The 24,557-nt window shown below is 39.9% G+C and overlaps 1 protein-coding gene across 3 annotated transcripts in view; it reads left to right on the top strand.

Annotated features, from left to right (window-relative positions):
- The window catches only part of TTC28 (tetratricopeptide repeat domain 28), a 655,470-nt gene that overhangs the window by 224,660 nt on the left and 406,253 nt on the right, over positions 1-24,557 (top strand). Inside the window, exon 1 of one of the 3 annotated variants that reach the window (XM_089894638.1) lies at positions 4,767-23,801. The exons of the other annotated variants lie outside the window; for them this stretch is intronic. Within the exon in view, the coding sequence (XP_089750764.1) occupies positions 23,775-23,801 (27 nt within the window). The 5' untranslated portion in view covers positions 4,767-23,774. Of the gene's footprint in view, positions 1-4,766; positions 23,802-24,557 lie in introns of those variants that run through there. 3 annotated transcript variants of the gene reach the window in all.

Genomic DNA, 24,557 nt, shown 5'->3' with positions numbered 1-24,557 from the left:
ACCAAGGGTTTTAGGCGCTTTGTGCCAGGGACCAAAGACAAAGACCAAATAAATATTTCTTATTGTATCACAGCCACCTTACTGAATTTTGCCTTTTTAGATGCTGTTTTATTTTCCAGCCTCTTACAAGTTCCTTCTTGCAAATGTAACTTTTCTTTGTCCTATTTCTTTAGGGCCAAATATAAACTTTGTTACATTATTTTGTTGACAAATCCATGTTGATGTGTTCAGTTGATGCAATTATATTGGGGAATTCCACTTTCAGGTAAAAAGAGAGTTTCATTTTAAAGCAAGGCCTTTTGGAGATAAAGCTACAAGAGTGACTACTGGGGTGGAGATTTGGGACACTGTTTTCCACCTTGTGGCAAATACATTTTTATCTGGAGACCATGCATTATGGTTCTTTTCAAATTATACTGCATAGCTCCCTATACTTTATTGGTCCTCCTTACATCTTAACTAAGCCTCTGGTTGGCTTTAGCAAAATGTTGTTTCATTGTAGTGAAACACTGGTTTCATTGTAGTGGAACACTGGTGTTTTGTGGAACCTAATGGCAAGATGTGCCAGCTAGGCCACTTGAAGGAATAAAATAGGAAGCAGTTAGAACTCAGGCATCCATTTTCCCAGACTCTCTGTCTAGGGCCACATGGTCTCTGTATTAATTTCCTGTGGCTGCTGTAACAAATTACCACACACTTAGTGGCTTAAACAATAAATTTATTCTCTTAAAAGTGTGGGGGCTCAAAGGGAACCCTCTTGCACTGTTGGTGGGAATGTAAAATGATACAGCCACTATGGAGAAAAGTATGGAGGCTCCTTAAAAAACTAAAAATAGAACTACCATATGACCCAGCGATCCCACTACTGGGCAGATACCCAGAGAAAACCATAATTCAGAAAGACACATGCACCCCAATGTTCATTGCAGCACTATTTACAATAGCCAGGTCATGGAAGCAACCTAAATGCCCATCGACAGATGAATGGATAAAGAAGATGTGGTACATATATACAATGGAATATTACTCAGCCGTAAAAAGGAACGAAATTGGGTCATTTGTAGAGATGTTGATGGATCTAGAGACTGTCATACAGAGTGAAGTAAGTCAGAAAGAGGAAAACAAATATCATATATTAACGCATATTTGTGGCATCTAGAAAAATGGTACAGATGAACCAGTTTGCAAGGCAGAAATAGAGACACAGATGTAGAGAACAAACATATGGACAACAAGGGGGGAAAGAGGGGGTGGGATGAATTGGGATTAACCATATATACACTAATATGTATAAAATAGATAACTAATAAGAACCTGCTGTAGGGCTTCCCTGGTGGTGCAGTGGTTGAGAGTCCGCCTGCTGATGCAGGGGACACGGGTTCGTGCCCCAGTCCGGGAAGATCCCACATGCCACGGAGTGGCTGGGCCTGTGAGCCATGGCCGCTGAGCTTGCGCATCTGGAGCCTGTGCTCCACAACAGGAGAGGCCACAACAGTGAGAGGCCCGCCTACCGCAAAAAAAAAAAAAAAAAAAGAACGTGCTGTATAGCACAGGGAATGCTACTTCATTTCGCTGTACAGTAGAAACTAACACAACATTGTAAACAACTATACCCAAACTAAAAAAAAAAAAGTGTGGAGGCTCAGAAGTCCAAAAACACTTGCACTGGGCTCAAATCAAGGTGTTGGTTGTCAGGGCCGTGTTCCCTCTGGAGGCTTAGGGGAGAATCTGTTTCCTTGCCTTTTCCATCTTCGAGAGCTATATTCCTTTTTTTTTTTTTTTTTTTTTTTTTGCGGTACGCGGGCCTCTCACTGTTGTGGCTTCTCCCGTTGCGGAGCACAGGCTCCAGATGCGCAGGCCCAGCGGCCATGGCCCACGGGTGCAGCCGCTCCGCGGCATGTGGGATCCTCCTGGACTGGGGCACAAACCCGCGTCTCCTGCATCGGCAGGCGGACTCTCAACCACCGGGCCACCAGGGAAGCCCTAGAGCTATATTTCTTGTATTCCTGGCTCACATCCCTTTCCTCCATCTTCAAAGCAGCATGACATCTTTCTTCAGTTGTCACATGGCCGCCTTCTTCTGTAGAAAAATCTCCCTCTGCCTCTCTCTTATAAGGGCACTTGTAATTATATTTACGGCCTACCTGGATAAACCAGGGTACTCTCTCCAGCTCAAGATCCTTAACTTGATCACATCTGCAAAGTGCTTTTTGCCATATAACATAATTTTCACAAGTTCCATGGATTAGGCCCTGGATACCTTTGGGAGATATTACTTAGTTTACCAGTCTCTAATCACTCCTGCTCTGTCTGCAGCTGTTCATGCTGCTCTATTTTTTCTGAAGATCACCTTTCTCTGTTTTGGCTTGCCAGATACCAAGCATATGTAACCCACAATGGCAGCCTTAGGTCCTGAGTTCACAGGAGAATCGTCCAGACTAATAGGATAGTAGGTAGTAGAATTGAGTATTGATTCCAGATTCCTACAAGGTAGTTTGAAGCCCTGACTTGGTCAGATGTCCAACACTGGTCCAGCTTCCTATGGCCAGAGGGTGCAGAACAAACACAGCTTCAGACTCTCAATCCTATTGATAAGGTGCAGTTCTCAGAGAAAGAAGGATAAGTAGGGTACCTAAACTGAGGTTGTTAATTTAGTTATAACTAAAGACAGAATAATTGCATGTTCTTGAAAATCATAATTGGAGTGCTTTGACTGTACCAAGAAGGATGAATTCTAACAAGAAATAATAGATTTCTTAGTGAGTTTTATCCCTTTGCTCTCAAAACCAAATGAGAGACAGTCCTGCAATTGTGACCCTCAACATAGCATAAGAGGTAAACTCTTATATGTATAAAAGAAGTAGAGGAAGAAAGAAATGATAATCCAAAGTTGGAGGAGAGATAGGACCCACAGACAGAGATTTAGATAGTTGTGTGTCTTTACTATTTATATTTCCGTGAGATTGCTGATTTCAAATAGCTTTTCCCATTACTCAAATAGGTAGATCCTGTGGGTCTTGATATTGCACCCTGGGCCTCTCCTTGTTTCATTGTGAACCTGAGGATACCCCCCTTAACTGCTCCCACCATTTGTAGAGCAGCTGCAGATTTGCCATGGGGATTCAGCTTCTTCTCTGAGAGGATTGTGTCTGTTGCCCCCCACTCTGCCCCACCCCCCAATCATACTCACATCTTTGAGGATATTTTCCTTTTGGACACACCATCATATTTTCGTAACATTCTTACTTTGTACCTTATTTCTTTAAAATAAACAGGTCTTTTCTGAGCTCTTTCAGATTTCTTTCATTTTAGGATATAACGAAAATTCTAAGCTTGTGAATGCTTAAGGCACATCTTTATTTTATATTCGCTTGTCATGTATAGTTCCTAACACGACAGTTCCATACTGAAAACTAATTGAGGATCCATTAATTGCTGGCACTTGAGGTATAAGAAAATGACCATATTCAACAGTATATTGTTAGTCCAGAAACAAATTGCTACCACAGCTGCCTTACTGAATAGGCTCACATGATGTGTCTGATTGGAACTAGATGCCAACAGATCAATAAGTATAGAGTTATTATAATACTTGAAAATCAGTATTAGAATTTAACAAATAAAAGCCTTGGTTTTATCATTTTTATTGAATTTTTGACAATATCAGATATTAGTGTGGATTTTTCTTTAAAAGATGGAATAGGATTTATACTAGTAAAATATGTAACTCTCATTTTTGGTAGGGGGTGTTAATTTTTCAGAAACAGAATAAAATGCCCATTTTCAAAATTGTCTTCCTAATGTGTTCTAAGTTAAAGTAATAGTTGCCTCTTCACATCCTCCTAATATGTTACTTAGCAAGGTTACAGCAGATGTTGGCATAGGTGGATATTGGATGTGAGAATGCTGATTATGGGAATTGGGGAAAAATAAGAATAAAGGGGTTATGCTAGGAAACTAATGAAGGGTGAGGGTGGGTCCTGCCAAAGCCTGGGCACCTGTAAAGTACAGAAGATGTGGGTGCTGACCCACAAGTATATGCAGAGTGCTAGTCTCTAAAACCATCTGGCTTAATGCATTTATATGAGCAAATTAGAGATGTAAATGTGGCCATGCAGGATTAATCACACACTGTGCTGCTCTTTGCTAGTCTTAGTGCCAAATCACATTTCACATTCTTGGTACTCTGTATGATTTCTTTAGATTTTTTACTTTTGTTTGGTGTGCCATCTTTTATATACCATTGATGCTTTACAGTGGAATTTTTTGATGTCTGTACCTGCAACATGGCGGAAAGATCTCAAGGGGAAAGAAGAAACAGAGAGCATCAAATCAGCATTGTTTTATTTCCTTCCATTGCTCAAATGCTATTTAAAGTCCTTGGGAAATTTACTGCTGTGTCTAAGTTAAGAATCTCTTGGCATTCTCAATATAACCCTGTACATTCTGGTATTTTTCTTTCTTTTTTTCCCCCCAGCTTTATTGAGGTATAATTGACATATAACATTGTGTAAACACATATACTGCAAAATGATTACCACCATAGGTCACATGATTACTGTTCTTTTTTCTTGTGATGAGAACATTTAAGATTTACTCTCTTAGCAACCTTCAGTTATATAATACAGTATTATTAACTATAATCACCATGATGTACATTAGATCCCAGAACTTACTCATATTATAACTGAAAGTTTGTATGCTTTATATTTTCCTAGTTGATATTCTTCATGCCAAGAGTTGGGAGACTTTTTTTTTTTTTTTTTTTTTTTTTGTGGTACGCGGGCCTCTCACTGTTGTGGCCTCTCCCGCTGCGGAGCACAGTCTCTGGACGCGCAGACTTAGCGGCCATGGCTCACGGGCCCAGCCGCTCCGCGGCATGTGGGATCTTCCTGGACCAGGGCACGAACCCATGTCCCCTGCACTGGCAGGCGGACTCTCAACCACTGCGCCACCAGGGAAGCCCGTTGGGAGACTTTTGATTGAGAAAATGAAATTGACTTGCCTGAGGTCTTAAGTCCTGGTGCTCAGAAACAACAAAATGTGATCATCACTGAGGCAGAAATTGCTAGCTCTTCCCCAGTATTCACTTCCTTTTTTTTTTTTCCGTTATTAAATGGAATAAACTCTGCCGTTATTAACTGGACCTTTGGCCACCCAGAATAAAGACTACTCAACCTCATAGCAAGTGTGTATTCATGAAACTAAATTCTGGCCAGTGGGATGTAATCAGAAGTGTCTAGTACAATTGCTACGAAATCTTTATAGGGAGAGATGTGCTTTTCTTGCTTTCTCCTTCCTGATGGCTGGGATGTAGATATGATGGCTGGTGCTTAAGTAGCTATTTAAACTGTAGTGAAAGCCATGTATTAAAGATTGGGGGAGGTAAGATAGGGGAATGGATTCTTGATGATAGTGGACATAATATATCAGCCTTGAACTTCTGATCTCTGGACTTTGTTTATATAGGAGAAGATTAAACTTCTCTCTTAGGTAAGCCACTGTTATTTTGAGTTTTCTACTACCTGGAGCTAAATCTAACCCTGGCTAACATAATCATCCCAAGAGAACACTTATTTTGTGCCTATTATAAACTTGGATAATTGACCATTTCTAGAATTTAGATATATATTTTTGAAAATTAAAAGTTAGCTTCTGGTTTTCTTCTCATTATTTATCTCTGACCTGTTGTATTCCTGTAATTTTCCTACATGTAGAGTTCACCCTAATGATTGTGTTTCAGTAAGACAGCTGAAGAAAAATTTTTCTCCCAAATGAGAGAAACCAAAGTTTGTAAACCTAAGTGAGTAACCAGAAATGTAAATCTATGATGTTTTATGGTTCTGCTGATAATATATGATCATTGGACACAGAGGCACAGAGTAACAGTAAGAAATTTGGGGGAGTCTATAAAATGGAAAGCATCTGGTGTGAAGTCTATAAAATACTACAATATCAGGTCATTTCAAATTCTTTTGTGAGTTGAAATTTGGCTTAATATAAATGGCTTCCAAGTGGTATTGCTTCGTTCTGTTCTGGAAGAGGATATTAAAGCAGTGAAGAATGCTGTAGTTCAGTTAGGTAGATGTAAAAATCCTGGGAGGGATCACCAGGTAAGTATCATCTCTTCCAGTGTTGAACATGAAGTGATAACAGGAGGAACTTAGAGATAGTAGAAAAAGTGGAGATAAAGAATAAGTCCTGATACTGAAAGAGAAAGAGGATGTTTCATTTTAAATCCTGTTCTAAGGAGTATACAAGCCTGAGGATTTTTTTCCCTTTTGAAGTGAGCAAATGAAGACCAATAAAATCTTATCATACACAAATTTAGTCTTTTTTCATAGATAGGAAATATCTTTCCTAAAGAAAATTGAAAGGTAAGCATCATCAACAGATTATAAAAGATATGCACATAATCAGGAAAACAAAGGTGCTGATATGGTAAATTAGCATCTGGCTTATGGGGCTACAACCATGACATGGCTTTATTTTCCTATAATCACTTCCTTCACCCACGTCCTGTCAAATCCCCCTTTCTGGGCAGATTCCCAGTTCCATAACTTTCTGTGTGTACTTTGGGGTATTTAAAAAATTTCAATTTAAAACTCCAGTAGTATTTCCAGTTTAAAGTTCTTCCCTTCCCCTTTCTCCAGAGCCAGTGGCCCATCATGAAATTTTTTTCCCCATCTCTTCTGGATATCTAGCTCTTCCAGTGTATTAGAAGGAAGGAAATGGAAAGAGTTTAATGTCTCTCACTTTACTGGTGCACTTGTAGCTCACTCACTGTTGATTGTTGCAGTTTCTCTGGTCACCATTGGCAGGTGTACAAATGCTAGTTCTCTTATGGAAGCACATGTATGAGTATTTTGAAGGACAGTTTAGGAACTTCTCCATCGCAGTATCTTAATATGAGAGACTAAGTTCCAGTTCTGTCTCTTCCAACCTCTCTCAGTGTCTATCTCTAGAGATATAATCTAAAGCCTCCTGCTACCGGAATCCCCTCGCCTCCAGGCAGTCCTCTTGGGTAGGGTATCCCAAGATACCTAAGATATCTTGGCAAGATATCCCAAGCCACCTTCTCTGATACCTAATTTTGGAAGTTCTTGCATCTTTGCCATGCCAAACAATGGGAGTTTAAGCTTTATATTTTTCTAGTTGATATTCTTCATGCCAAGAGTTGGGAGACTTTTTTTTTTTTTTTTGTGGTACACGGGCCTCTCACTGTTGTGGCCTCTCCCGTTGCGGAGCACAGGCTCCGGACGCGCAGGCTCAGTGGCCATGGCTCACAGGCCCAGCCGCTCCACGGCATGTGGGATCCTCCCGGACCGGGGCACGAACCCATGTCCCCTGCATCGGCAGGCGAATTCTCAACCACTGCACCACCAGGGAAGCCCAGCCATTTTTCTTTGGATAAGTCAATGGTCATTCATTCATTCATTCAACAAAGTAAGTATTTAGTATTACTGTGTACGAGGCACCATTACTGGTACTGGAGATATAAAGTTGAAATGATAGAGATCCTATCTTTAACAAAGTTTTAGGCAGTTGGAAGATAACTGTAGAAAATGAAATAATGACAATAGGCAAGGAGGCCACATGAAGAACAAGCACGGTAGTGTGCCAGATACTCCTGAAAAGGCAGACCATAGATAAACATATCCTACCAATGGGTCAACTAAATTATTGTATTTTGAATATGATGTAGCCATTTTATTTTATTTATTTTTTTGGCCATGCCACATGGCATGTGGGATCTTAGTTCCCTGACCAGGGATTGAACCTGCACCCCCTGCATTGGAAGCACAGAGCCTTAACCACTGGACTGCCAGGGAAGTCCCTAATTGTAGCTATTTTAAATTAGTGGAGGTAGCTCATGAGATGTCATAGATATTCTTTTGGGTGGAAAAGCAAGCTGTAGGTCCATATGTAAAGTATTATCTCATGTGAGTTGGAAAAAATGTTTGTATATGCATACAAGAGTTCAGGGATGGGGAGGACGAGTTAAAATTTTTATTTTATACTCTTCTATCTGTTCACATTTTACCATAATATATTTTAAATTTATAACTACAACTAGTTAAACAAAAAAGTATCTCACCGTAATCAACCTTTACTCATGACTTTATCTCTGGACTCAAACATCCTAATCCTAAAACCTTCATGTTGGGCTTCCCTGGTGGTGCAGTGGTTGAGAGTCCGCCTGCCGATGCAGGGGACACTGGTTCGTGCCCCGGTCCGGGAGGATCCCACCTGCCGCGGAGCGGCTGGGCCCTTGGGCCATGGCCGCTGAACCTGCGCAACGGGAGAGGCCACAACAGTGAGACGCCTGCGTACCGCAAAAAAAAAAATAAACTAAAACCTTCATGTTAACATACTTCAACTCTGACCTGGCTTCTTTCATTTATTCAACTTTTATCCTGATAATCCTAGTTGTATCTCCTTTTAGGGTCTCATCAAAGAGCTACTCTTTTCCTATATATTCTGAGGTTCACTTCTGTTATTTGTTTTGTTTTATTTTCAATTTTTTTTATTGTGGTAAAACATATGTAACATAAAATTTGTTGGTATTTAACCCTTTTTCTCAATGAACGTATTCTTCCACCTCCCTATTCTTCCTCCACAGGACAAGCAACATTTCCTGAAAGGACAGCCTTGAAACTGATAGTTACAACCAAGTCTGGGCTATTTGAGAGCAGAGGACAATCCAAAATAGTAGATACATACAAAAGATCAGAGTCAGATAGTATATAAGTCAGGTATCAAGTTGTTCTTGAGGGCAAGAGCCAGGCTTTGGTTCAGGTTTCTGGGTATTTGGAGACAAGGAAGAAAAAACTTGGATAAGGAATAGGTACCAAGGCATCAATTTAGGAGATTGAACATAAGATAATTGCATCGTTAATATGGAACAACAGCAGTAACAAGAAAAAGAGCTTGCTAATATATACTTTTTTTGCAAAAAGCAGGATCTGATCTTGGAGTATGGGTGGACCGACCTGACCTGGAAGAGGGAAGCAGGTGGCACTTTGAGAGAAAGGTTGGAGGGCAAGGCGGTTTGTGTCAGGTTCCACTCACCTTCTTTAGGCTTTCTATTAGAAAAAAAAGAATAAGGTCTAACGAGTAGGAATATAAAAACTCCCAAGCCACTCCTAGCTCATGCGCGCACACACACACACACACACACACACACACACAACACACACACACACACACACACGCCTACAGGTAGGAGATCTTTTTTTACTGGAATGCATGATATGCTAATGATCTGGTAAAACAAGACTACACTTATTATTAGGGTAAATATTTCAATACTACCTTTCAGAAACTGACTTTTAAAAAAAGATTAAGCCTCTTGTTTAGGAACATATCTTTTGATGTTTCTGTCTTTACCAAATCCTGGTTTGTATTAGAACTTCTATTTCTGGGGAGATTATTGAGAAAGTTATTGAAAACCAGGCTTAGACACATCTGGAATTTTTCAAATTGTGTCACCCATTTCAGAGTGGTTTTTAGATATAAGTTTGAATGAAGTCCATACTACCTTCAAACTAAACTCTACTAGGTTTTGTATTACTTTTTGGATGAATTTGTTACCTTTCTTCCCTCCCTCCCTCCCTCTCTTCCTTCCTTTCATCCTTCCTCTCTCTTTCTGTGTCTCAATCCTCAGACCCAGGTTCTTTATCCATTTAAATGCATTTTATTATTATTTTGAATTGTACTCCAAGCTTTTTGAGGTAAAATGTTTAAACAGGGTTTCATATAAAATTAAGACAAAAATACTTACAGGAAACATATTTTATACCTAGAAAGTCCAAGTAAGTTGACTATGATATAGAAAAAATGAGGGTTCAGTAAAATAGCATTACACTTAGCAGATATGAAAATTGTGACTGTTACTTGTCATTATGATCTGACTGCTTCAGGAAGCAGAGGTTTTTTGTTGTTGTTGTTTTTTAAGATTTCTTTTTCTTAAGTTGGAACTGATTCTGACACAGAATAGTCACTGTGTTTTAGGATTGAAATTTAAAAATTTTATGTTTGAAATGGTGGTGCTAAAGGTGGTGAGAATTATAAGAAACAACCTTTCCACCTACTTTTTGCGGGCAGTTGAGAAAGGTTTGTGCAGTTTTTTTTTCTTTTTTAAGAGTTTGTAGTCATAGATGAACCATATTAGGCTAGCATATGTTGTTATAAAGATACAGATTAGGGCTTCCCTGGTGGCGCAGTGGTTGAGAGTCCGCCTGCTGATGCAGGGGACACGGATTCGTGCCCCGGTCCGGGAGGATCCCACATGCCGCGGAGCGGCTGGGCCTGTGAGCCGTGGCCGCTGGGCCTGCGCGTCTGGAGCCTGTGCTCCGCAACGAGAGAGGCCACAACAGTGAGAGGCCCGCGTACCGCAAAAAAAAAAAAAAAAAAAAAAAGATACAGATTAGTTTCATCTTTATTTGGCCTTACTAGCTTTGTTCTGTTTCATTGGTTCTAATGTGTCTAAACCAGGCACCATATAGAGCTACGGTGTTCTTAGTGGAATGCTATAAAATATTGACATTTTATTATATCTTTCAAATGCTCTATAGATGATAATTACAGAAAATGGTTTTGTGGTACATAGTTAAAATAAATTAATATCATCAGCACATGTCCATGAATAAAATAACCCATTTAACCAAGAATGTTGTTGATCTGTTTTCTCAACTTTTCATACTGACATTAGTTTGCTAATTTTTAATTTTTGTTGTCTGGTGCTAGAAGATGAGTGATAGCTCATGCCAAAGATTTAAAAGTTTATGAGAGAAAAAGTTTTAATTAGAGAGAACTATGTATTAACTTAATTTTTCTGTGAATTGGGGAAAGCTGATCACCTTTTAAAAAAATAACAGCTTTATTGTGACATTTTTCACATATAAAATTTACCCTGTTAAAGTGTCAATTCAGTGGTTTTTCATTTATTCACTAAATTGTGCAACCACTATCCAATTCCAAATCATTTTAATCTCTTGCCAAAGAAACCCTGTACCCATTAGCAGCCACTCTTCCTTTCTCCTACTGCCCAGACCCTGGCAACCACTCACTAATCGACTTTGTTTCTAATCGACTTTTTTTTTTTTTTTCTTCTAATCGACTTTTTGCCGGTTCTGACATTTCATATAAATGGAATCATACAGTATGTGTCACTTTCTTTTTTAGCAGCAGAACATCTGAATCCAAGTCTGGAAACACCAGCATTCTTTTTTTTTTTAACGTTATTTTATTTATTTATTTATACAGCAGGTTCTTATTAGCTATCCATTTTATACATATTAGTGTATATATGTCAATCCCAATCTCCCAGTTCATCCCACCACCACTCCCCCCGCTCCCTGCCACTTTGAAACACCAGCATTCTTAACAAAGCAAATTTGAGCAAAACTTCAGTAATATTGCTAGACTGGATTCCTCATCCCAGCAGGTGGGATGATACACGAAAGTGTTGATTTGATGATAGATTCATCACCCCAGTAAACAGAACATTTTAAGGAGATGCTCTTTTGTTTAGAATTATTAGTGTTGCAAGAGGGAGGAATACCTAGTGGAAATGTGAACATGAAAATCCTTTAAGATACTAAATCAAAAAGGAAAATAATTTAAAATAGTATTTGTATATTTTGGTTAAAATAGTATTTGTATATTTTGGTAGTTATTTGCTATTCAACTTTTGTAATTTACAGTATATAGCTAACCCCAGCTACTAACATGGAAAGTCATCCTTTGCACCATATTCTACGTGCAGAAGACTGCCAGTAATTGTGTTAGATGGTATAATTTTTTTTTTAAAAGAGTCCACTGAACTTCAGATTTATTGAGTGTGAAGGATTGACAATGTATCATTTTTATTTATTTATTTTTTTTTTTGCGATATGCGGGCCTCTCACAGCTGTGGCCTCTCCCGTTGTGGAGCACAGGCTCCGGATGTGCAGGCTTAGCGGCCGTGGCTCACGGGCCCAGCCGCTCCGTGGCATGTGGGATCTTCCCGGACCGGGGCACGAACCCGTGTCCCCTGCATCGGCAGGCGGACTCTCAACCACTGCGCCACCAGGGAAGCCCTAGATGGTATAATTGATAAAGAGTGTTTCTGAGGGGGTTGGATCTTCTGAATTACCTTCCATGCAAGTTAGTTTTTGTCTTATATGTGCATTCAGAATAAACAGAAAATTCTTTATGATCTTAATTGCTATTGCTTAATTTGTAATCAGAGTGTCCACTATCTGACCCATTCATATACCTTTGAAATAGGAAGAAAAAGCCCTCTCTTGTTTTTATATGGATGGCCAGATAGACAGCACTTTAAAAATTAGCATATGAATGTTTTGACTATCTCACTTAAGACAGCCTGTCAGTTTGGCAGCTCTGAGCCTGTTATTTCTGTGTCTTCTCTTTTCTCATTTTCATGTTTTGACAAATGAGATTGTACTTTTGACAAGTGATTTGTACTTCATCTAAGGTTTTCAAAGCGTTTTTAATTTATTTATTAAACTATCTTAAGGATCATTTTATCTACCCATTTTTGGGTTAATGTAAGATTCTCTTTAATACAAATGAAAATAGAAAGTGATAGCACTGGAGTTCTTAAAAAACATTATTGGGCAATAATTAATTTTCAGAATAATTATTGCTTATTTTTCAGAAGGTTGTATTTTTTTCTATTAAGCATGTTCAGACTTAGGCCAGGGTGTAATACTGATTTAACAGGAAAAGCCCCTTCTGGCGTTACCTGGGAGAGTGTATCTTTCAGAACTGAATGTATTTACAAGTATCCTTTGGTAAATGAATAAATACCATGCTGAAAATTTTATTGCAAAAGGAAATTCTATGTATTCGTATCATATGACCAACATTAATTTCACTGATTCATTGAATGAATATTTAATGAGTACTTAATATGTGCTGGGACCTGCTCTAAATACTGGACTTACAGTGGTGAACAATACAGATACCACTCCCTAGACCTTACATTCTGTTGGGTGACATAGTGATCAAATGAGTAAATAATGCAATTTCAAATTGTAATATGTGGCTTGAAGAAAACAAAGCAAAGTAAGAGAGATGTAGTCAATTTGGGGAGGGTAGTTGATTTTGTTCAGGAGGATTTCCCTGAGGACTTATTATTTGAAAAGAGACTTGAATATTGAGAAGGAATATCTATTCTGGAAGAATAGATTTCCAGACAGACATAACTGCAACTACCAAGGTCATAAAGGAAACATAAGAAGGCAGGTCTAGCCACAGCACAGTTAAGGAAAAGTATCGGTGGGGTGGGTGGAAGGGGAAGCTGGGACAAAGTGAGAGAGTAGCATTGACATATATACACTACCAAATGTAAAACAGATAGCTAGTGGGAAGCAGCTGCATAGCACAGGGAGATCAGCTCAGTGCTTTGTGACCACCTAGAGGGGTGGAATAGGGAGGGTGGGAGGGAGGCTTAAGAGGGAGGGGATATGGGGATATATGTATACATATAGCTGATTCACTTTGTTATACAGCAGAAATTAACACAACACAACATTGTAAAGCAATTATACTCCAATAAAGATGTAAAAAAAAAAAAGTATGGTAAGAGATAAGGGTGAAAGGTAGAGGCTAGATGATGTAGGGAGGGCCTTGTGGGACGTGGTAAAGGCTTTGTTTTTCTATTCTTTGTGCAAAGGGAAGCCTTAAGCAAGTTTCAGACAGGGAACTGCATGATCTGATTCACATTACTGAAAGATCATCCTGGCTACACAGAGACTGGATCACAGGAAGCAAATTGAAGCTACTGTAGTAGTCCAGTTGATATTAATGACAACTGTGGCTAAAGAAGAAGGGGTAGAGGTGATGTGAAGTTGCAGGATATGAATTAGAATTTGTAGGTAGAGAGCTGAGGACTTGGTATTGGATTAGATATTGAGGGCGAGGAAAGGAGCGGAATCAGAGGTAACTGTTTAAAGTTTTGGGCCTGAGCTGCTGGAGGGATAGAGATGCCATTAATTGAGGTAAAATAAGACTGAAGAATGACCAGATTCTTGGGGGAAAATCAAGAATTTTGTTGAGATGTCTTAGTGAAGATGTTGAATAGGCAGTTATTTTTACAAGTCTGGAGCTCAGAGAGGTAGGAATTTGAGGTATAAATATAGGTGTCATCAATTAAGAGATGGTATTTAGACGCTTGGGACTAACTAGCTGAGATCTAAGGGAGTAATTATAGGCAGAAAAGAGAGCAGAAGACTGTGCCTTGGAGCTCTCCAGCGTACATACATATCTGTTCATGCGTATATATTCATGCAAGAAGAACTTGTGTCCCAATATAAACAAAATCAAATGTGTCTGTGTGAGTCAGCCACGGTTCTTAGTTGCAAGTAACAGAAAACAACTGTGACTTCTAATCAAAAGGTACCTGGATTTCAGCCATGATGGGCCCACAGTAACTGCTGTATCCTGGTTGCCAGAGCTGGAACCACCACTGCGGCTGGATGTTGTATATGGTGATGAGCTCCATGGCACTGATGACCATAGCAACCGGATGTTTCTGTGGGTCCTGCTAGAGTAAATTCTCTCTGTCATTATTCTTTGAGTCACTTGCTTCACTTTCAAACTTCTGGCAAAAAACTTTGCCAGAGGTATTATGTTTTTATCCCAGCTATCGGTTGGTGGATATCAAGTAATTATCTGACCTCTTTGGTTACTGTCATGAGAGATGTTTCCTACATTCCACCAAGACTCGAATAATGGGGCATTCCCCCAAAACAGAGGATGAGAGTTAAGATACCAGGCAGTTCAACAACCATAAACGGGTGTCTATTTGGTGAGTGTGATCCATTTGGTTGCTTATAAATTCATAGCAACAAGTCAGTATAGTGCCTCCAAATGGACCTCAAGAATAATATTTTTTTTCTACTGACTCTTTTCTCAAAGCCTGTTTCCTGCCATAGGATTGAAAAGAGATCTACTTTCCCTGTGTTCCTTTTAAGCATAGCCAGAGAAATATAGCCTCTTTTGGTTAAAAACACACAAGTAAATAAGCCCCCAGTTCAAGCATCTTTATTAAGTAAACCTTAATGTATTAAAACACACATGTAATTACTACCCTTGCACATTCAGGATTCCTTTAAGAAGGTTCATAAACCCAAAGCTGTATATTCTGCCCCAAATATCTGACCACTGAATTTACTCCAGATAAATTCTCTAAATTTTAACTAAAGATAACATATGCTGAAGTTTCTCCCAGATTGATAAATTATATAACAGAAAAATTACATATGCCCTTTAGCTATGGCTACCTGGTAGAGAGAAGTAACAAGATTGTAGCCAAAAATATTATAGTCCATTGATCTGATCTATATGAGAAAATTGTAACACAGTCATAGTATTCTTAAGATGGAAAATTAGGACTTCCCTGGTGGTGCAGTGGTTAAGAATCTGCCTGCCAATGCAGAGGGCACGGGTTCGAGCCCTGGTACGGGAAGATACCATATGCCACGGAGCAACTAAGCCTGTTTGCCACAACTACTGAGCCTGTGCTCTAGAGCCTGCGAGCCACAACTGCTGAGCCCGTATGCTTAGAGCCTGAGCTCTGCAACAAGAGGAGCCACCGCAATGAGAAGCCTGCGCACTGCAACGAAGAGTAGCCCCTGCTCGCTGCAACTAGAGAAAGCCCACACGCAGCAATGAAGACCCAACACAGCCAAAATAAATAAATACATACATAAAATAAAATTTATCTTACCAAAGAGATAACAAAGTATTTCCAGGCTAGTGCGCGTGTCCTTTAATAAGCTTCATTGGAAAATGACTGAATGCTGGACTTCTTCAGTGAGTGCTAGATTTTGTTGTCTTCCTTCAAAGAGTATTGAACTTTGTTTTGCCAGATAGTTGTTACTTGTAGATTAAATGTGCTTTTTTCAAGATTTGTTTTTAAGCTTTGTTAGGGTGAGTTTACAGTATATTTTAGTTAACCTCTTCTGTTAAGAAATGACTTTTCTGAGGTCTCTACTGAATGTCCCAGGTATTCCCTCCACTCTGGCTATTGGAACTTGAAAGACTTGCAGCCCTAGAGAGTTCTGACAGTTGTTCTGCTTACAGCTTCCCTTCACTTAGCCTTGTGGAGTTTTGCCCTACATTGGGCAACGTTGTATTCAACCAGAACTCAAGAAGCCCCTGTGTTGATCTCTGGAGCACCTGTCCACGTAGCCCCCTTAGAGTTCATTTTCTCCGTTTCTCTACCCGGAATGTTCCAGCTTCGTTGGCTTCCTCAAACTGAACTCTGTCTCCTCACGACCATTGTGCTCTGCTTGGGATCCCCTTCCTGCTCTGTGGTCCGGAAAGTGCCTCCAGGCAGAAATCCAGGGTGATCATAGGGGTTACCTCATTTGTTTTGCTTCTCTCAAGGTTCATAGTACTGTGTGCATATTGTTGTCTGAAACAGTACGAAAACAGTGTTTTTCCTGTATTTTATCCAGTTTTCTAGTTACGCCAGGAGAGTAAGCCTGGTCCCAGTTGCTCTGTTATGAACAGAAATCCCATTAGAAAAATGATTTTACCAGTGAAACACATAAAGATTAGTTCTGGCAGCTTGTGGCCCTTAATATATAATCAACACAAAATCCATGGTATGATGAAGAAAGAGAAAAAAATTAGGGTTAGCATAGTAAAACAACCACAATAACAACAATGCTAAACATATAGCATTATATGCAGGTTATATTATATATGTGTATAATTACATATATAGTTTCATACTCCCAACAACCATACTTAGATAGTTGCTATTATTATCTCCATTTTACAGAGTTGGAAATTGAGGTACAGAAAAATGAATTAATCCAGGGTCACACAGCTAGTATATGGTGGATCTAAGGTTTGAACCAGGCATTATTAGCCAAATAAAAATTGCTGCCTCAGGAAACTGGGTAGGTCTCCCACCCATCCCAACTGAGCAGTGAATTATGTTGTATTTTTTTCTTTTTACACCAAAGCTTTATACATGTCACCATTATGTGAATGACCCACAAATCTCTTTATAGCTATAGCTGTAGACATAGATATATATCCTTACCTCCAGACAATCCCTCCACCTACCTACTTTACATTCCTGTGTATCTCTTACCACTACCTCGGACCTATAAGTCTCAAACTAAATTTAGTACCTACCTGTTCTTTCTGTGACCCATATTTTAGTTAGTAGGGTATCTCTTTTTCTAAAAGATGACGAAAAATTTGGGGATCATCTTTAAATACTTCCTTCTCTGTCTCTTTCATGTAACAAGTTCTTAGGACCTGTTCTACTTGTGAAATGTCTCTCAAGAAGGGCCTTTTTCCGCTTATGCTGCCCTAATTCAAGACCTCTTCATCCCTTATTGATCTTTTGTAATAGAAACTTATTTGGCCTTCCTGTCTTTATTGTTCTCATATTCTTCCTGTCCTTCACAGTACTTCCAGAGTTAGCATAAAACTCAAATAGATTTGCTAATGCCTTGATTAAAACCCTGTGCTGCTCATCATTGTATTCTAAGTCAGGGATTAATAACAAGGCTTTGGAGTCTGACTCCAATTTCCTTTCTTCTAGCCATGATTCTTTGGGAATTTACTTAACCCTTTAGCCTTAATTTCCTCTCCTGTAAAATGGGCATAATGATAGTTCCTCCTCATAAAGGTGTTAGGAAGAATCAATGAATAAAAAAATATATATAAAAGACTTCAATGCTTAGCACATACTCAACAGATGATAGTTATTATTATTATTGTTAAGGTAATAGCATTCACAGCCCTCTAACCTTAAGTCCACTGTGCCTTGCCTTGTGTTATATGTGTCAGATCTGTGAGATGACTTGCCAATGTGGCCCATTTTTTCATACGTCCATGTTTTGGCTCATGCTCTTTTCCTTCAGTCTGGCACATTCCTCCCCAAACATTGTCTCAGCTTGAAAGGATACTATGCCACCTCTTCTGTAAAACCTTTCTCTGTTACCACAGTCAGAATTAATTACTCTTTAGGGCTCCCATAGTCTTTTTTTTTTTTTTTTGCGGTACGCGGGCCTCTCACTGTTGTGGCCTCTCCTGTTGTGGAACACAGGCTCCGGACGCGCAGTCTCAGCGGCCATGGCTCACGGGCCTAGCCGCTCCGCGGCATGTAGGATCTTCCCGGACCGGGGCACAAACCCGTGTCCCCTGCATCGGCAGGCGGACTCTCAACCGCTGCGCTACCAGGGAAGCCCAATTATTTCATTCTTTTAGCACTTAGCTTGCGCTAAGAACTTGGGCTCTCAAAGTCAGATGAATGGCAAGATCAGTAGGGTTAGCTGCTATTGTTACTGTTATTTTTATTAGTTGTGTACCTGTCTTCTCCTTCAACCTCACAAGACTGCTCTGTCCTTAAGGGCAAAAATCATCTGATTTATTTTTGTCTCCTTTCACAGTACCTAGTAGAGTCCCTTGTATAGAATGAGTACTCAGTCAATATGTGTTGAATTTACAGGATTGGGCTTCAGCCTGTCTGACACTGTCTGATAGAGTAGAAGGAAGTGAGGTGGATAAAGTTAGAGGTGATTTTTCCTGGATGTTGTAGAACAGTTTACTTCCCAAGGAATGGGAGCATGGTTCTACATCTACTTTGCTGTGTGGCAGAATTCTTATGCAACAGGTTATTTTAGTTTTCTTTTTTTAGCAAAGCAAGACCTTCAATATTCTGAAAGCACCCAATTGTGTGAAATATCACTAATGAGGCCAAATTTTTTGGTCTCAAATATGCTTCTACTTTTGTCCCTTTATTTCCTAATATCTCTTTAAATACTTGAAAATAATTTAGAGGTCTTTGGGGAAATTAATATATTTTCCAAATACTGTTTTACATTGAGTTTAATATTCTAAAACCCAATAAATGTAAATAACTATGAAACTAGCTTTTCTGGGCATTTACCCTGTGATCAATGTCAGACATATCACTCCTTAGGAAATCTTGAAGAAATTCACAACAATGAAAAAAGGTGTGTTTTCTCCATTCATTTCCTCTTCCTTGCTTTTGTTCAGATTTGAATAGACAAGAAGTTATTGAGGAAAATACTACTTTAATAGACTGTTTTACAGTATCTCCCTTTAGGGAAGTGATTTGCAAAGTGCTATGTTTAAAAGTGGAGTGGTACAAACGCCTTTTAGTAGCTGCATATCTGAGAAACTGTGTTCTTACTGTTGACATTGGATCTTTGAAACAATAAGCTAAATTACAACATTCTGAGCTGTGTTAGCTTGGTACCTCTATATAAATAATTTCTAAGGGAGAAAGTATACTGGTATAATAGTAATTCTATAAACATTTCAGATATAATTACCAAGTCAGTTTGGATTAAGCAAAATAAATAAACAAAGGCACAAAGAAAAAAGCAAGATGATTTAATATAGTATTCATACTTACAGGCTTCTAGGTAATGGTCTTCTTTCGAGTGGTACCTACTAAATGAAAGCTGAAACACTCACCAGTCAGCAGGGAAAGAAATGCCATATAAATAAGTGACCCAAAGGAAATATACCTAAAAAATTGAAAACCAGTTTAAAACTTCACTTTGAAGTCTTAGATTATGTCGAAACATAAATATATTTCCTCTGTCTCCTTTGTTACAGTCCACTGTTCTCAGACTCCCTCTCCCCCAATTTAAGTAACTTTGTCTTTTATTAAGTCCAACAACATCTGAGCATGGAAGATTGCTCTTCAGTCCACAGACCATGTGTGGTATGCATATGGATTCACAGATGCCCTCAAAAAACCACCCCATAGATTAGGAACCATGTAGGTCTCTTAATTTACATATGGGAAAGTGAAGCCTTGAGTGGTTAAATCAACAGTCACAAATTATGACTTGCAGATGGAATTTAGACCTACAGGCATGTTTTGTTTGGCCTGTTAGGATGCTTTAAAACTTTTGAGCAAACAATTAAAATCAGGAAAATTTTAGCTTCTCATGAAAATTTAGAGGATCTGGCACCGTTGGACTGATATTCTTGTATGACATCAATTGACTAGCGTTATGTAGCATGTAGCAATTCCCTCTTTTACATGATTTATCTTTCTCCAGATTTACAATCCTTACAATTCCCTTTTATCTTACACCTGACTCTGTTTCATTTATTCATGTCATCTGCCTTGCTCTTCTGATAATTTTTGTTGTATAGCAAGTTAGAGGCAGAGTAAAAAATAGAAACTTTTATCTTGACCTCTAAGCAATTGTAGGTTCCTGCCCCCATCACTCAGGTGTTGGTTTTTAAGCTTTGGATTCTAGTCCTTCCATTACCATTGACTTGCTGGGTGGCATTGAAGGGGTCAGTTAACTCCTGTGAATTTCAGTTTTGATATCTATCATATCTGTCAAATGGTCATTATAAGCATTTTAATTATGCACATAATTTAAAAATCCAAAGGTTTATATACAAAACAGCCTCATAAAATCATGGTTAATATTTTGTTATATTAGATTGCTTAAAAATGCTGCTTCAGTCATGCCTCTTGACTACTCTTACTACCTTTAATGCCCTGCATCCTACAGGATAAAGTCCAAATTTTTTTGCCTTACAGTGTTCCCTACCATTTGGTTCCAACATACCTTGCCAAAGTATCTTTTACTTTATATGGAATGGAATGGAATGGAATTTCCCTCATTCATCATTCAATCTCTACCCTCCCTTCATTCTTTTATCCCATAAATATTGAACACGTCTGCTGTGCCAGGCACTATGCTGGGCACTGAGGATTACAAAGCTGAACAAGACAGAGTTTCTGCCTCTAACGTTCTCATTCTTAAGCCTTATATTTTAGGCAGGTCAATATATTTTGTATCTTGAATACATCTTGTATAGGCTTGCCTCCTTTGCTCACACTATTCTCCCTTTTCTTTTTCTTTCATTATTTCACTCAACAAATATTTAATGATTGCTTATTGTATCAGGCACTGTTCATTGGGTGTTGATATTATACAGAGTAAAGTCCCTGCTCCCTTGGAATTTATATTCTTGGGGATATAAGACATTAAATAAATAAAATATATGTCATAAAGGCTATGAAGTAAATGTAGCAGGGTAAGGAAGATAGAAGGTAACAGTCATAGTGCTATTATTTTAGAAGGAATGATGAGAGACAGCCTTTCTAATATGATATTTGAACTGAAGGAACTAAGGGAGGGATCCAAGAGGGTATCTGGAGGAAGGGTGATTCAGGCAGAGGGTGCAACACATATATGCTTGATATATTTAAGGGACAGTGAGGTGGCCAGTATGGCAAGGGCTGAGAAAGGGAGTGGAAGAGGGGTAAGAGATGAGTTCTGAGAGGTAGACGGGTCCAGATCCTGAAGAACGTTACTGCCTGTGGTAAGGACCTTGGCTTTTGGCTCTAGAATGAGTTGTATCTCCTCTGTATAGCTCAGTGGTAGAGCATTTGACTGAATTTCTACTTCAGATTCCTTTGTGACACCTTCCTTGACCATCCCTGTTTACAATGGTTTCTCCTTCCATCTCCTGGAATGCTACTTACCACATAATTCATTTGTTCAACTGACCAACGCAATGTCTGATTGTCCTCTTATAGGTCTTCAGCTCTGTCCTAACTTCTTTGTAACTTCCTCTAGCGTAGGGACTTAGTTTTATACCTTTCTATCCTACATGATGTTTTGCACCTCGTTGGGACTTAATATATGTTTGTTTTGTGAGGCTCCAGCCTCAGATATCAGCAGTAAGAATTTGAAAGCAATGTTTAAGAAAGAAGTGAAAGGACTTCGTGATAGATTAGACATAGGAATGATGTTAATTAAGGTTTTAGTTTGTGATCCTGGAAGAATGACAGTGCTATGGACAGATATAGGAAAGCTGGGAAGAGAAACTGATTTGGGGATAGATTGATGAATTTAGTTTGGAATTTATTGAACTTCCATGTTAGTAGGATATCCAAGTTAAGCTGTGCAGAATGATTTGGATATGTTAGGACATATACAGAGTATTGGTGTTATTTGTGACTGCTGCCTGCAGTATGTAATTTCAAGAGCAGGGATAGCCTCTTACTCATATTTCTAGCATCTGGAACAGGGACTGGCAAATAATAGGTGCTTGAATCATAGGCATTTAATAGTTTTATTGAGCAGAGAGGTGAGGTTGGTGTGTAGCTATTATGCATATCATGGCTTAACTATATTTGTTAATATTATTATTTTTTAAAAGACAATGATTTCACCATTGAATTTCAGATTCTCAGTCTTAGAAAAAAATCTCAAAAGTAATTTGTTTTAGTTAACTGTTTTGGGTATTTTAATGACATTTACAATATATCTGATATAGTTAGTGTCCAATCTGCTTATAATCATCCACATCAGCCAGTCCTGCCAGTGCATTATAGAACTCTGACATTAATAAGTTAAATATTGTTGAAACAATGGAGTGATGGTACATCAGTTGCTATTATTATGTTCATCAGTTAGTATTCTAGTAGCTTACACTACCCATCAATTCCCAGCTATCAAAGTAGCCTCATGATGAGAGAAGAATTACTAAACATGTTGGATGACAAATAATAGAATTACATTGTATTTGGAGATGTGTCTCCTTAAATAGGATGGAATCATTTTTATAGAAGCTGAATGAAATTAAATCTTGATAGCAGTATTTTTATAATAATAAAATTAGTGCTAAATTTAGAGAAGCAGAGTCTATTCTTGATTAAAATTTTAATTTTGTCAGATATCTTAAATCTTTTTCCTTCAAGTCACACTTTTAGATTATATAGCTTTTTGTCTAGAAACCTTTTCTATTCCTTTTTTCTCTCGATATAACTCACAAATCTAGATCTTTTGGAATGGTTTCCTTATTCCGTAGGTCTATTCTGTCTCTGATTCCTTGGGAGCTGTTAGGTGCCTCTGAAACTGTGTGCTTACTTTTTGCTTTGGAACAGATGTCGTGGCACTAAGACCCAGAAACCATTTGCTCTGTGTGGCTGGAGCTGGGCAGGCTGTGCTCACACTGAAGGGAAGGAAGTCATTAGTGCAGACTGAGCTGTGGAGTTGGGTTCTTGCAGGATTTCCTTCCAGCCTTTCCCCACTAAGGTTCTTGGGAATTAAAAAAAAAAAAAAAAATCTAAACACACAAACCAAGTTTTCCTATTTACAGTGTTCAGGGAAGGTAGGCATTTCGGGAAGGGCAGATCCTTTCCCCAAGCTATCCAAGAACGAAGAGAAAACAGCGTAAAGAAGCTCTGATTACAGATCTTTGGAATTTTCTTTGCTAAATTTTACAAATGAGAAATACACCCAGAATTTTGGGAATTGCTCCAGGCTGTGCGTGAGGGTTTGATTGCTTGTCTAATCTTTTTTTGAGAAGAGGAGAATTCGCCAGAAGGGGTTTGGATGGCAGGAGCCCGGCTGGGTTCGTGCAGCAGCTTGCGTTCTCCCTCTTTTCTCTGAGGGAGGGTCTTTGCAGCCGGCTTGGAGACCCCCTGCCGCAGGCTCTTTTTGCTGGCGCTGGCCTGAGGGGAAAATGCTCCGCTCTGGCAGGAGTACGCTGGTTGCTGCTGGGACTTCCTAGCCCCGTGGGAAGTGTGTTCGTGGTTTGGGGATACTTTTCATTGAACTGAAGGCGAAAAGACTGGACTCTCCTGGGCTCTTCCCCTTCGCAGTGAATATGGGAAAGAATTAGGGGGTGGGAGGGAGGCAGCATGACTTGCAGTCGCCGCTGCCCTGCATCTGTCCCCAGCCCCCAGCCAGCATCTTGATGTTCCACGTATCGGCTGTACAAATATGATGAAATGGCAGCCCCGGAAGAAGGTAAGTGTCCCGGAGTGGGGACGGGGCCCTGATGCCCGATCCAGGGAGGGGTGACAGGGGGCGGTTGCCCTCGGGTCCCTCCACTCCTTCCGTACTTTGCTGGACGGGCAGGTCCAAGTAGCTCTGTCCCTTTAGGGACTTACACCAGTCCCTTAGGGACGGGTTACCAAGTCTGATCTGCGTCCATTGCCCTCTTAAGTTTTTCCTTCTTGGTATGCCCAGACTCTTCAGGGGTGACAGCTCATAAACATCCCTTTGCCTTAGAAGCCCGGTGGAGCCAGCCACACGATTAGCTTTGCAGGAGCCAGCCAAGAGCTGCCAGGGTCTAAGGACTCGGTGGCGCCTCGTCTACGGGGAGCCATTTGGGGTTGTATTCCCGACACATTCCAGTGTCCCCGCAGGTGGGTGTTGTAGCACCTACTTCCCCAAGGGGTTAATAGGCTCTGAGCCGCTGGCAGCCGCTTCCCCAGGGCCCCGCTGGGGGGCGAGCATCCCTAGCACAACCGCCCAGCAGCTGGTTCCTGGGCAGCGGGGGCCGCGGGGCCTGCAGCCTGAGCTCCTGGGGCCGGGCCGGCCGGGCCTTATGCCCGCGGGGCTCCCGGGCGGCTGCGTGGGCCCGCGCGAGTGCACGCGCCGGCCATTGTCACGGGTGTGTGTCTGTGCGTGGCAGCGTGCACGGGCGTGTGTGCATCGATCGTGGGGAAGTGGGGGAGGGGGCACTTTGCTTTTTGCGAGATTATTTCCTAATATGGCTCC

This window comes from Delphinapterus leucas, chromosome 14, assembly GCF_059928025.1.
Source record: "Delphinapterus leucas isolate spDelLeu-1000000601 "Yukka" chromosome 14, BTC_Dleu_Yukka2, whole genome shotgun sequence".
NCBI classification, from domain to species: domain Eukaryota; kingdom Metazoa; phylum Chordata; class Mammalia; order Artiodactyla; family Monodontidae; genus Delphinapterus; species Delphinapterus leucas.
Note: the sequence above shows the minus strand (reverse complement) of the source record. Positions and strands in the feature narration are given on the sequence as shown.